Here is a 13,984-nt window from a genome sequence, read left to right on the forward strand (position 1 = left end):
TTTTATGTAATAATCATTTCACGGTTAAATATTAAAACGAAAAACACGTAAAGATATCATAAGAAAAAATTTTATAATTTTTTTAGCAGAATGTCTTTATTTGAATCATTTAACTTTCATTATTATATTTGGTTATGAAGATTATTATATTTTTATTATTTTGATATTTTTTACTATCTTTTATTTCTCAATATTTAACTCACCATTAAATAACTTTCCAATCTACTCAAATAATAGATTTAAAGTAGAAATATTGTCCTAAATTTATAATATTAAAAGATATACACCTAAATGTTTGCTCATTGTTCGAGGTATTTATTTTTCAAATATTAAATTTTCATCGCAAAAATTTAAATTTAAATTCAAGAGTTTATATGTTAGATTATAAATTTTTAAATATTAAAACGCAAGTTGAATTTCTCTCTGAGGTTGAAATGCATTTCGAATCTTACTTTTAACACAATTAATTACTAAGTAATGTGTAATCTTATTAAATAAAGTGAATAAAAAATAAATATTATTATCAAGTATAATAATTAAATATAAGAATAAAGTAAAATATTCAAAAAAATAAAAAATATATTGATTGGATTTTATTGGTATATTTATTCTTATTTTTATTTATTATCTAAAAAAAATGACCATAATATAAAAATAATAATAAAAAAATCGGTAGGGTAATAAAAATAATATTAATAATAAAACTCAAATATCAATTAAATTATTTATAATTATTCAAATACCAAAATAACATTAATAATAAACAATCTCAAATATGAAAAAAAAGAAAAAGAAGTTGACCCGAGTGTACCCGCCCGACCCGGATAGACTTGAGTAGTCATAGAAAAATCAACAATCGGGTTGGAACAGTCAAACCCACGCAAAACCCGAATATTAGTACCATTTCTTCTTCTTTTCTAATTTCTTCCGTGTTGAGATCTTTCCTCTTTCTAGATTCTGCAATCAGAACTCAGGAGGACTTCTGATCGACGAGTATAATACGGCTGATTGATTGATCAATCGATTAGGGAGGAGAAGATAAAAGTGATAGCTTCTGGGGTTACCAAATTCATCACCATGTCGATGTCTGATTCCGACACGTCGTCTCAGGGGAGTGAGTACAAGAATTTCCGCCAAATTACTCGCGACAGTAAGTCAATTTCGCATCCCGACGCGCCTTTACTCCGACCTGTTTGTATATGTTGAGATAGTGGTGGTCGGGTTTGGTTTGTCTATATGTTTATGTGATTGGATTGAGTGAAATGCTTTGGTTTTGCTGTTGAGAGTGATGTGTGTTGTGTAAAGAACTCGCTTCTGTTCTGTTTACTTTATTTCATTAGCTTTTAGTTTTAAGTTATTAAATTGCTATTGATGGAACTTGATCTCCAGATGCTTGAGTGTGGTGGATTCTGTTACATGGAAGTATTGATGATGTGGTTGTAAATTTATGGCCATCGCAAAGTTTTCAAATTTCTATTTGGGGAAGAAAATGTGTTGTTCCGGTGTGTGTTTCTGGGCGGAGGTGGGAGCTGCGACCGAAGGAATAGGATATGACATAGAAATGTATGATGTAGGGCGAAAACAGCAGTCAGTAACAAAAGAGGGACTTAAATGGGTTAATCTTGTTTGAGATTGTGAATAAATTGGAAACTGTAGTGAAGCAGTGGTGAAAAATGGAGGATAATTATATTTTCAAGATGACAGGAAACAAGAATAAGTTAATGGTTCCTCAATTAATCTTCTTCGAACACAGTGTTTTACAGGCATTAGGGTTTTGTTTCAGTTAGAATTTATTAGATTACTTATGGTCATGGCACCTGAAACATCTCAAGAGGGTATCATCATTTTGCTCTTCTATTGAGAGTTGGAGTTTGCTACCATTGGCCTCGGTGGAATGAGTTATTCTCTTATAAATATAAGCTAAGAATAGGTCACATCATTGGCACAATCTGCCTTTTGTTAGCAGTACACTTACTGTACGGATAACTTGATTAGTAATGCAACTCCAACTCAAACGATAACCTTTAAGAACTTGAGGTAAGTTGCTCTGTTCAAAAGTTGTTTCCAGATTCAGATATCAGTTCCTCCAGTAATTGGGGATTATTACTTGCTCCCCCTGAGTATATGATTCTACTACATCTTTATTTATTGCTTGATAGACCCGTACAGGATGGTGATGAGTGCAAATGGATTATGGGAGGGATGAATATTGTAGAAATGAATTAAAAGATGTTTCTTTGATGAAATGGAGTTGCCACGAGTCTGACATTCACGAAATTTGGGGTTTGTGAATGGTTTGGTAGCCTCTTGAGCAATGGCATCATGTGAATTTATACAAGCTGATTGATAAGGGCAGTTTTATATAATTGCATACTGGAAATGTTCAGATGTATGGGGGTTGATAAATATAGTTCGCACAAAAAAGATGCCTTAACTTGTATGTGAATTTTATACAAGCTGATTGGTAACGACATGTTCTATATAATTGCATACTGGAAGTATTCAGATGTATGGGGTTGAGAGATATAGTTCACACCTAGAAGATGCCTTAAGTTAAATAAAATCAATCAACCCTTTGGAAAGGGTCTTAACTTGTATAAAATCGATGAAACCTTGGGGAAAGGAGCTTATGTGGTGTGGGGGACTATGTTTCTTTGACGTAAACAAAATGACTGTGACTGGAGCAAACGAGACAATTAACCAGGGGCCCGTCATACTAGTATTCTTTTCTTCTCAAGAAAGAATTATGGTTCTCTTCACTTGGTTTTTGATTTACAAACAACCAAATACTAGGTAGATGTCCTTGTATTTTGTTCGACTATTTTGTCCTGAAGAATTCATTGAAGTGGAAGTTTGAATGTGCAATTTGGAGATAAGCAGTGATAGTTGTTTCCTCTAAAGCTCCGAGAAACAGGATAGGTTACGTTTTCTATTTTTTGAAGTTCCTGAAAAAAATAGAAAAAACTTCTCAAAGTAGTAGGGGAATAAATGTGTTTATGATAAGATTAAATTTATTTCATATACCATGAAAATCAAATACATGTTTATTCAAATACTCTGCATGACTCCGACAAAGTTTGTTGTGATAATGGATTGAAGGTTTCAATCAAAGAGAAACCCTTGTCTGGTCAAAATATAAGTTTCTATTTCAATATTGAGTCTCTTGAGTCTTGAGTAAGTTACTTTTGTTAAATCTGAGTGTTGATACTGGTATTTGGTAAGATAAGGCATAGTCTCTTATGAATAAAATTTTTCAAATTCTTGTTATTTCCTTTAGGACTTATATTTTCACCTCCTACTATTTATGCTAGGGGAAGAATTCCATCTATTATGAATACTCATGAATCTCCTCATTTTACCAGAATTGATCAGAAAGGCATTGGAGATTGTGTTATGATATTTTCCCTAGCCCTTCCAAAGCTTAAATTTTGTTTCTATTCTCTCCTCTTCTTTTTTGTTTGTCTCATCTTCTGTTTTTTCCTTTCCTAGTATTTTCTTTCCCTCGTTGCAGATTGGGTTTGTATTTTTTCTCCTTCTATCTCCCATTAATAACCGGAAGTTGTGCTTTATTGCTAAAGAAGCAAAATTTGCAAGTAACAGTGAATATAGAAGGTTTTTGTTGAAGAAATACATTTATTTGCCAAAAGGGAAGTGTGTAAGGTAATCCTTGAATCTTTTGTTACGCTTTTTTAAAGAATTGAATATTATATTTACTGTTATAATTGTATTTTATGAGCCTCAATCCCCAAGCTTATGGATATATATTTTCTGTTGTCAGTTTGTTGGGACCGACCTAAATCATTATGTGCCTTATTCCTTGATCAAGCGGGGGGAGTTCTCTTATGTAGATGAATCCTTCAATAATATCTTTATTGCAATAAAGTTGATAATTATCAAGATATGATTTATATTGCTTTTTTCCTGGTCTTTGCTAGAAGCACTATCTTACACCCTCGTCTTTTTTTTTCCCCCTCGTCCCTCTCTGTTTTCGGTTAATTCCAACTTGTGCTACTGTTCTTCCATGCAATTCTCTTTTGATAATCATGAATGGTTGGCCTATGCAAATACATTTAGTGATGTGGATTTAAGAGTAGCAGGCAACAAGGATAGATGAATTTAGTTCCAGATTCTTGTTGTCAGACCTAATTGCTTGTTCGACCTAATGTTCAATTGATATACTCCAGGACTATCAGCATTTTATCTTTTACAAGCCACTTGACAGAACTGCACTTGCACTTGCAGTTTTGCTAAGCCAGTAGGGCAAACATGTGCCACAAAGGCTATAACTATTAAGGAGTATGGTATTGGAGAAGTAGATCTTTGAACATTTAAAAGGACTAGGCCATTGCTGTGCTGCATCGAGAAAACCATTGTTTTCGAGAAAGTGGGTGATTACATGATGTAAGGTGTTTTTTAATGTAAACTGGGAAAGATCTGGAATCACTTTAAGGCTGAAATTAAACCTTAGGATCTCCCTGGGACCTTCCAAGAATCTCTTAGAAGAAAATGAATGAAGTCTCAACCTTAAAACTGCATAACTTGCAAGGGTAGATTTCTGGTGTTTATTATCTTGTTTCACAAGTAAATTAACTAGGAAACATTCAGATTAAGCATCTCATTGACATGCAGGACAAAAACCGATTTGCAATGTACTGTGATATGTCCATCTTTTAGACATAGATTAAAATACAGAATGTTTCTGGAAAAAGGTTTGGATTGGAGGACTCCTTCCTTATCCATGTTCCAGGAGCCTGTATCTCTATTTGTGAATATGTTGGTATGGCCCATTTTGGTTGAATTAAATGATCATCCATTTTAGCACAGAAAAAGTTTGTATTTCTGCCTGAGTTCAGGGGCTGCACCAACTGGCACAAACTGTTGATCACTCAACTGCAGTGAGTGGGACACCAGTCACACCACTAAGATTGCCAACCAAAAAAAAGAAGCGCTTTGGTTACAGTTTTCTAACATTTACTAATACATTGGGTTAGGAATTATTTACCTTCTCAATCTCAACTTTGAAGGTTGAGCTAAGGTAACAATTTGGAATTAGGTAACAATCTTTGTGACGTTTTACTACTCTATAATTTTGTGAATGTTGGTATTGGCCATTTTGGTTGTAAGAGAAAAAATGATCATCCATTTTAGCAAAGAAAAAGTTAGTATTTCTGCCTGAGTTCAGGGGCTGCACCAACTGGCACAAACTGTTGATCACTCAACTTTCGTGAGTGGGACACCAGTTACACCACTAAGATTGCTAGAAAAATAAAAAAACCTTCTTCAGCTTTTAAACATTTACTAGTACACCAGGTTAGGAATTATTGACCTTCTCAACTTTAAAGGTTGAGCTAAGGTTTCAATTTGGAATAGGGTAAATTACAACGACCTTCCTTGAGGTTTGGCATAATTACGAATACCTCCTCGTTGTTTGAAAAATTACCAATACCCCCCTGATTTTAACGGTCGTCTAACAATTAGCCCAATTCGTTAGATTTCCATCCATTTTTATGGTGAACTGACCAAAATGCCCTTATGGATTAAAAATTATAATTGTATTTATTTTTTTAAAAAAAATATTTTTTTTATAGACTAAGTGGATAATTTTTTTAATAATTTTTAAAAATTTTTCATCCATCCTGTTCGATTTTTTTATAAGTTTTTAATTTTTTAAACAAAACAAAAAAATACAGTAAGGGCAAAGTTGATAATTTCATACCTCCATCTAAGGATTACATAATTTCATCAAACATCAGGAGGTATTTGTAATTTTTCAAACAACAAGGGGGTATTCATAATTATGCCAAACCTCAGGGGAGGTCATTGTAATTTATCGTTTGGAATAAGGTAACAATCTTTGTGATGTAGGTAACAATTCTATAATTTCCAGGCCAGTAGTCTATAAGCTATCACCTATCCAAGCTACCTGTATGCAATTCCTTGGTTACAAGTGCCACTATTATGTAATCATGTGGATTTTCGTTTCTTATGGATTTGCAATTTAATCTATTCTAAGTAAGTATGTGTTAGTGAAAAGTTTGTATTGATTCATAGCATGCCACATCGTTATTGTTTGATGAATTATTTAACTTCTTTACCATTGTTAAGTATGTCTTTTGCACATTTCACAGGATTATTATATGAAATGCTTCGGTCAGCCAAAACAGGGGACTCAAAGTCAAGTTGGAAGGTATAAGAAACTTATTCATATGTATCTTACTGTTTGTCCTTGTCTCAATGGCATGAAGGCTATTTGACTGTCATTTCTTATGCTCTATCTTGTAATATCCCCTTCCTAATGTTTGTTTCTTTACACATTTACTATAGATTTTGTTACCTCCCACTTTTGACATTTTAACCTGTAGGTACTCATCATGGACAAGGTAACAGTTAAAATAATGTCTTATGCATGCAAGATGGCAGATATCACCGAGGAAGGAGTTTCATGTAAGAAATAGAAGGCCAGTCTCAGGGAAAAACTGTATCTTTCTTCTTTCTATCCCTTGTGCTAAAGTTGGTTTATGTTGTGCTTTCACCTCTAACATTATTATATTATCTATGTGCTTGAGCATAAATTTGAATGTTTGTATGAATAGCTGTAATTTTCTTCCACTGTTGCACTAACATGTTCTCAGAATATATTATCACCTTCCCAGAATTCATTGTCCGATTTGTGTCATCACCGAATCAACTTGACTATCCTGACTATTTTTGTGAAAACAGTATGAAATAATATAATTAGTTCCTAGAATGGTATTTAATATTAATAACAATATATCTTGAAACATGTATGTTCTCAGAAAATATTACCACCTTCCAGAATGCATTGTTGGAATTGTGTCTTTGACCAATTAAGTTGACTATCTTGACTATTTTTTTGAAAACAATATGGCATATTATTTTCCTAGTATAGTATTTTAATATTAATAAACAACGTATCTTGAAACATGTATGTTATCAGAATATATTACTATTCTTACCGCCTTCCAGAATGCATTGTCGGATTTGTGTCGTTGACCAATCAACTTGACTATCTTGACTATTTTTGTGAAAACAATATGAAATAATTTAATTATTTCATAGTATAGCATTTTGATATTACTAAACAACCTAAAAGATAGGGATAAATACACTTCACCCCCTTGAAGTGTGCCATCGTTCGGATTCACCCCCTTAAGTATAGAAGGTAACAAACCCCCCTAATAACATTGACCATGAATTTTAGGACGAAAAATACCTTTATCATTTAACCCCCTTAAAATATGTTTATTACAATCATTCCCCTGTAAAATAATTTGAATCATTATTAAAATTTATTAAAAATAAATTATGTTCAAAATATATAATTTTATAATTAGTATAGAAACTTGTAGAAATTCTATAAGTAAAGTCTCATAATTGTTATATGGTTGTTTAAAAGCCTACATGTTTTATGTTTTATGTTATATATCTAGATTCTAAATACTTATGTGTATCTTACATTTATTTTATTGTAACTACAATTTTAAAAAGTTGTATTGAGCTTATATATATATTATATAATATGCAAAATATGTTTATAATTCCTCTATAGTATTCCATAGTGTTTCTGAGTAATGCTTAATGATATATTCTAAATAATTATCATGTAATTAAATTTAAAATATATAGTTTTAAATAATTAAAAATATTATTTTCATAAAATTATATGGATGATATATATGGTTTCATGAGGACTATACATATGTATATGTATATTTGAAAGAAATAGTTTACTCTGTCAAATATAGTTGCAGATATTGAACTTCTAAATATTTTTATATTTTATATAATTTAGTATAAATGATAAATTTTATATATTAATTTTCAAATAAAATTTTAATAAAAATTCAAAATCATTATAAAAAGGGTTCATGGGGAAATTTTGTGATAAACATATTTTAGGGAGGTAAGTGAAAAGATCTTAGGAGGTAAGTAGGAAGAGCATTTTTTCCAGGCCAGTAACAAAATATTTTGTTAGGGGTGCTTTTGTTACCTTTGATACTTTAGGGGGCAAATGCGTATATAGGTATGCTTCAAAGGTGGAAAGTGTATTTAATCCTAAAAGATATTGTCTAAAATTCCAAATTCATTACTGCCATTTCCTTCTTAGGACATACCAAAATAATGCTCCATTTCATGCAAAAGGCCTTCCCACTTTATTAATGATTTGAGATACTACTTGAAGGCAATAATATAAATGTACACAAAGTTTTTATCTTTTCAGCTCTGATGAATTTTACACCTAGTCAAAGTGGATAATAATAATGGGAAGGAGGGTGTGATAATTTGAAGTGTTATGATATTAAGTTGTACCAGATAATAAAACAAAATTAGTCAAAAGATTGGACAATTTGATATGATTGCACTAACTATGAACCATTACTTTAAACTGGCACTTTATCAACTCTTATCTGAATTTTTAATGTCGATCAGAAGATTGTATTGAAATTGGGATGGAGAAAGTAGTGCACAACCTCTTGACCCGTGCCTGCTTATTAAGCATATGGCTGCAATGCCATCTTTGCTTCTGTTTGAATGGCCTGACAAAATATTTCAGTGTCGAAGTTTTTCTTTTCGTTGGCCTTTTTTGTGCTTTGCTGCATATGTGGTCTTTGCTTATTCTGCTAGTTTTGTTAATCATATTCCATATAAGCCACTTGGCCATAGGTCTAACATTGTTGTCATCCTTGGGTTTTTGGACTATTATGTTGTGTCAGTCTGATGTTTACACTTCCTCATTGTTTGCATTGGATATCTGTTCTTGGGATGATTTCAGTTACCTTGCTTTAGAAACATAGGCATGGTGTTTGTCTCTTTTACTTGACCAGCAAAGCAGTCCCAGAACATGAAGTTTTAGTTTATTCCATTTATTTTAAGTAGCTGGTTTTCTATTAGATGCTTGTCCAGACTTTCTATCTGGTAAAACCAAATTTTGAAATGATTTTGGTGCAAAAGTCATCAACTGTGCAATTCACTGGATCATTCAATCTTTACCTGGCAAATATTAACAAAATGGCTTGTGTAATAGTTCAGCTTTGGGAGAATGCGCCTGTCCTAAATCATTATGAACAGTTTTCAGATAGAGAAGTAACCATGTTGTGTGACGTGCAGTGGTGGAAGACATACATAAGCGGAGACAACCATTGCCGACCATGGATGCCATATATTTCATCCAACCAACCAAAGAAAAGTATGAGACTTCACTTTCTTATCATCTATGTTTTAGTTTTGATGTCACGAGGCTTGCGGCTGAGACATGAAGTTCTCTCTCTGTTAGTTCTTAATATCTTACTTGCTGAAAGATGTGGGTGGTTGCACCTATCACTTTCAAATGATCCACTCAATCTTTCTTCCTAAGATTCATTTTGTTTTATATTATATGTGCGCATTACTTTTGTCCTCTAAATCATTCTCATTCGTGCTTTCATCCATTTGTTTGATATGCAGTATTGTTATCTTCCTTTCGGATATGTCTGGAAGATCGCCATTGTACAGAAAGTATGTTAATCGTTTAATCGTTGTGATTATGTTGTTTACTAATTTTATCGGTCTCACAGTCAGCAATTTTTTTCCTATTGATTCATTTATTTTGTTGTCTTGCTTTCTTTTGTTATGTCATTAGGGCATTCGTCTTCTTTAGCTCACCTGTTGCCCGAGAATTGGTCAGTCACATAAAGAGAGATGGAAGTGTTTTATCTCGCATTGGTGCCTTGAGAGAGGTTAGTATTACAATCTAAACTTTTTGTACTCAAGCTTTATATCAGAGAGTTCCCATTGGTCTTTATTCTCATTTTTGATGTGAAATCTGCAGATGAACTTGGAGTATTTTGCTATAGATAGCCAGGTATATTATCCTTCTTATACTTGAATGAGGATTTTCGTATCTGTTAATGATCTGACAAATGGATGGATGCAGCTGTATATGTGGAAATCTTTTCTTGATGCAAGTATGTTCAAAATTTTAGTAGAATAGTTTGAGGAATAAAAATGTAAAACTAGACCTACTTTATAAAAGGGTACCATTCAGTGTGCTTCTTTGTATTGCCCTGTGGATATGTATACAACCAGACAATATTGTGGGGATTGTCGATGTCCTGCTGTATGCATTGAGATTTTTTTAACAATAAGCAATAACTACAGGGTTTTGTCACTGACAATGAAAGAGCCCTTGAGGAACTCTTTGGGGACGAAGAAAGCTCTCGCAAAGGTGATGCATGTTTGAACTTGATGGCTACCCGAATAGCTACAGTATTTGCGTCACTGCGGGTATGTGATCCAAGTTCTGTTGGCCCATTAAATAAGTGATCACAGAGTCCCGACCTTTATAAGATTGTCATGTTACAGGAGTTTCCATTTGTGCGTTATCGTGCGGCCAAATCCCTTGATCCTACTACAATGACAACTTTCCGTGATCTAATTCCTACAAAGCTAGCTGCTGGTGTTTGGAACTGTCTTACGAAATATAAGACCAACCTCCCTAACTTCCCTCAGTCAGAGACATGCGAACTGCTTATCTTAGACAGATCAATCGACCAGGTGAAACTAATCTATTTTTTCAATCAATAACTGAAGATCCTAGTGTAGTCCCAGTTATACTCTTAACATCTATGACATTTTATATTCTGTGTGCAGATTGCTCCAATTATACATGAATGGACATATGATGCTATGTGCCATGACTTACTAAATATGGAAGGAAATAAATATGTCCATGAGGTAATGCCTCTACATTGTTATGCACTATTCGTGCATTTGGAAAATTTTCACCTCCTTTAACTAACTATATTGCTCAGGTTCCAAGCAAAACCAGTGGTGTACCCGAGAAGAAAGAGGTCCTTTTGGAGGATCATGACCCTATCTGGCTTGAGCTCCGCCATGCACATATAGCTGATGTATGTAGAACATGTACAAACTTGCATTTTTGAATCTGGTTTTGAAGAGAGTTTGCATCTATTATAAATTTACGTTGATCAATGGTTGACTATGTCAGGCGAGTGAACGGCTGCATGAGAAGATGACAAACTTTGTATCTAAAAATAAAGCTGCACAGATCCATGGTTCAAGGTTGGTTGAAATATTAATCATAATAGGTTTCCTTCCCCCTAAATCAAGTTATTCTAATGTGAAATATTGTTTAACATTATAAATCTTCTTTTTGGATAGACCCATATTAAACTCCCCGAATGTAGCTCCATGAAAGATTTAAATATCATATCCTATTTCATAAGGGATGTATACCAACTATTTTTGTTGTCGATATGTTGTGCAAAAGTTGCTACTCATCTTGTATGCTTATGTATAAAACATGCAGAGATCCCTGACAGTTATTTTATTTTTTTGGCTTGTACTGATTAGCTAGTATTTCATCTTAATCAAGTTATGTGCTCTTGAAATTCAATGATATTGTTGATTCTGTGAGTTTGATCTCTTATGCAGTCGTTGTGCTTATCATTCCTTAGCTTTTAAGAATATTCTGCTTTGCAGTACTCCTCCCATCCTAATTTTATGTCCCACTTGAATAGGCTCAGAGTTTAAGTTGGAGTTAAGGAACTGAAAGTTTTTTATGTCTTTGCCCCTTGTATATTAGTAGTAGTTGGGAATTATTGAGTCACATTATTATGTGTAGTAAGATAATACTTATTGGAATGATTTTCACTTTAGAAAATTGGACAATATTTATTGACATCCCAAAAAAGAAATACGAGTACTCAGTTGGGGTTGAGGAGGTATACCAAATGTCATAATCTCTTTTCTTTTTTCCCAAGTACGCCAAATGAATTTGTAACTTGCCACTAGACTCCTTCCGAAAAACCTCGATGTAAACCCAAACTAAATTGGTGAAATTCTCATTTTGTACTTGATTTAAACAATTTTAAAAATAATTATACAATGTATTTATATATGACCATTCTGCCCCTCAATGTATTATCAATGTTTATATTTTGGAGGGATGTATTTGCTATGTTTGTATAGTTGAAGGCGTGTCTTTTTGTTGGTTTTTCTTTATAATGTTTGAGTATGCTTGGAGGATTTGGTTAGGAAAATATGTATACTTTAAGATGAATAAGCGGAATGGGCATTGACTATGTTTGTTTCTTTCATTTCCAATTCACACTATTAATATGTTTTTATTCAATTAATTATGACTGTGATTTCTCTATATAATGTTAAAAAGTGTTTTTATAAAGTTTTTATTTTTCTAGAGAGGTATTTGTGATATTCTTACTAATAAGAATGTTTGAGATATTTGGAAATGGTGATAGATGCATTTATAATATCTATAATTTTGAAAAGTTGTTTTTTCAAGATGACAATAACATATATATTTTTTTTATATTTAAAATAATTGAGAAAATTAGTAGTTCCTACTGTGATTAGTAACTGATGCTTCACTATGTATGTAGAAAGATAAAAAAAACATTAAAAAGGTAAAAACAACTGTTTTTTCCATCTCCATATGTCATCATTCTAACTTCTACGATATTGTCTATTATATCGACCCCATTTTTATTATATGTAAGTTAGAGTTACACCCACCCAAGGATATTTTGGTTGGTAACATATAAGGATCTTTGGATAAAGTTTATTAAGTTGTTTGCTTACTGTCAGGAATTTTAGGACAAACCCTAACAGCAGGGGTGTGATTGTAAATATGATATTTTTGGAAAGGGTCCAAGTCTAATTTTCTAACTACTAGTAGGAGGCTAGGTGTAATTAGCCCTTACTTTTTATACCTCAATTTTCTTATAGGTTTTAAGAATTCAAGGAATGCTAGGATCATGTTTCTCTACTTCTGTTTTGCAATAGTACCTGTTGGTTATTTTGTATCTTGTATCACTTCTCTCTCATTTAAGTAAAACGTGTAGAGTTGGTAGCGAGCTGTCGACTCGGGACTTGCAAAGGATGGTTCAAGCATTGCCTCAGTATAGCGAACAAATTGAGAAGCTCTCCCTCCATGTTGATGTGAGTCTCACATATTCCCGACTGCAACTTGCTTTAGTTTTCTTACTTTGTCTACACTTGATTTTAAATAATTTACAGAAAAGTGTCACTACCTAATTAATCTTCGAAATGTGTACCTACTGGTGCAGTAGTTGTAATGAATACTTGCTTCGAGCTTATTTTCCACGAGAGCAATCGCATTTCCATCAATGTTTTCTTTTAAATTATCTGGCACTTCACCCACGTGCATATATGACTTAGCAAAACTCATGAAAATGCTTGATTATTTGACTATATCAATGAACTGATATTTTCTCGAATTTAATGCTGATAACGCTTTGTTTGGTTCAATAAGGGAAAGGGGAAGTGAGAGGCGGGAGGCGAAAGAAATAGTTTCCTTTAAGTTGTTTGGTATAATTGGAAGGAATTACTTTCCCGACTGATTTTCATAATTTTACCGACTAACTGTTCCTCTTCTTCTTGTACTAGTCTACTAGAAAATAAACGATTCATATACTATAATAATTTGAAGTTACAAAACGAGTAAAAACTTATTAACAAAAAGTACGCATCAAACAATAAAGAGAATATTTTTTATATGTCAATATAATGAAATGAGTATTGTTTTTTATCCTAAACTATTCAGTTTCAATCAAATAAGAAACACTATCAAAACCCTCAAATAAATATTTCGATTCAAGCATCAACGCGTTTGTTGGTCTTGAAAATACCTTGCAAGAAGCAAAGCATTGGAGGGAAATTATATGTATACGTAGTAGAGTAAATAAAAATAAATGGGTAATTTTTATTCTTTTTAGCTTTATATTTCCATTTTCCCGCCCAATTTTGTAAAATTAGATTTTAGATAGGTTTTATATACATCCAATTTTACTTTCCCTTGTTTTATTCTTTCTAACCAAACGCCATACTTTTTCTATTCATTCCCTTTTACTTCTATTTTTCTTGAACGTCGACTTTTCACCCGAATCAAACATGTACTAAAAATATTTTCTCAATCTGTATG

General features: G+C 32.7%; 1 protein-coding gene across 4 annotated transcripts in view; it reads left to right on the forward strand.

The window, feature by feature from the left end:
• LOC105155625 (SNARE-interacting protein KEULE) overlaps positions 893-13,984 on the forward strand; it is a 20,728-nt gene continuing 7,636 nt past the window's right edge. Inside the window, exons 1-13 of one of the 4 annotated variants that reach the window (XM_020694211.1) lie at positions 893-1,150; positions 6,129-6,187; positions 6,363-6,444; positions 9,130-9,208; positions 9,466-9,516; positions 9,641-9,737; positions 9,830-9,862; positions 10,159-10,284; positions 10,363-10,554; positions 10,651-10,734; positions 10,812-10,910; positions 11,009-11,082; positions 12,885-12,981. In XM_020694211.1, the coding sequence (XP_020549870.1) occupies positions 1,078-1,150; positions 6,129-6,187; positions 6,363-6,444; positions 9,130-9,208; positions 9,466-9,516; positions 9,641-9,737; positions 9,830-9,862; positions 10,159-10,284; positions 10,363-10,554; positions 10,651-10,734; positions 10,812-10,910; positions 11,009-11,082; positions 12,885-12,981 (1,146 nt within the window). In that variant the 5' untranslated portion in view covers positions 893-1,077. Of the gene's footprint in view, positions 1,151-3,641; positions 3,661-6,128; positions 6,188-6,362; positions 6,479-9,129; positions 9,209-9,465; positions 9,517-9,640; positions 9,738-9,829; positions 9,863-10,158; positions 10,285-10,362; positions 10,555-10,650; positions 10,735-10,811; positions 10,911-11,008; positions 11,083-12,884; positions 12,982-13,984 lie in introns of those variants that run through there. The other 3 variants (XM_020694216.1, XM_020694212.1, XM_020694217.1) reach the window with 3 other exon arrangements.

This window comes from Sesamum indicum, linkage group LG1, assembly GCF_000512975.1.
Source record: "Sesamum indicum cultivar Zhongzhi No. 13 linkage group LG1, S_indicum_v1.0, whole genome shotgun sequence".
Lineage (NCBI taxonomy): Eukaryota > Viridiplantae > Streptophyta > Magnoliopsida > Lamiales > Pedaliaceae > Sesamum > Sesamum indicum.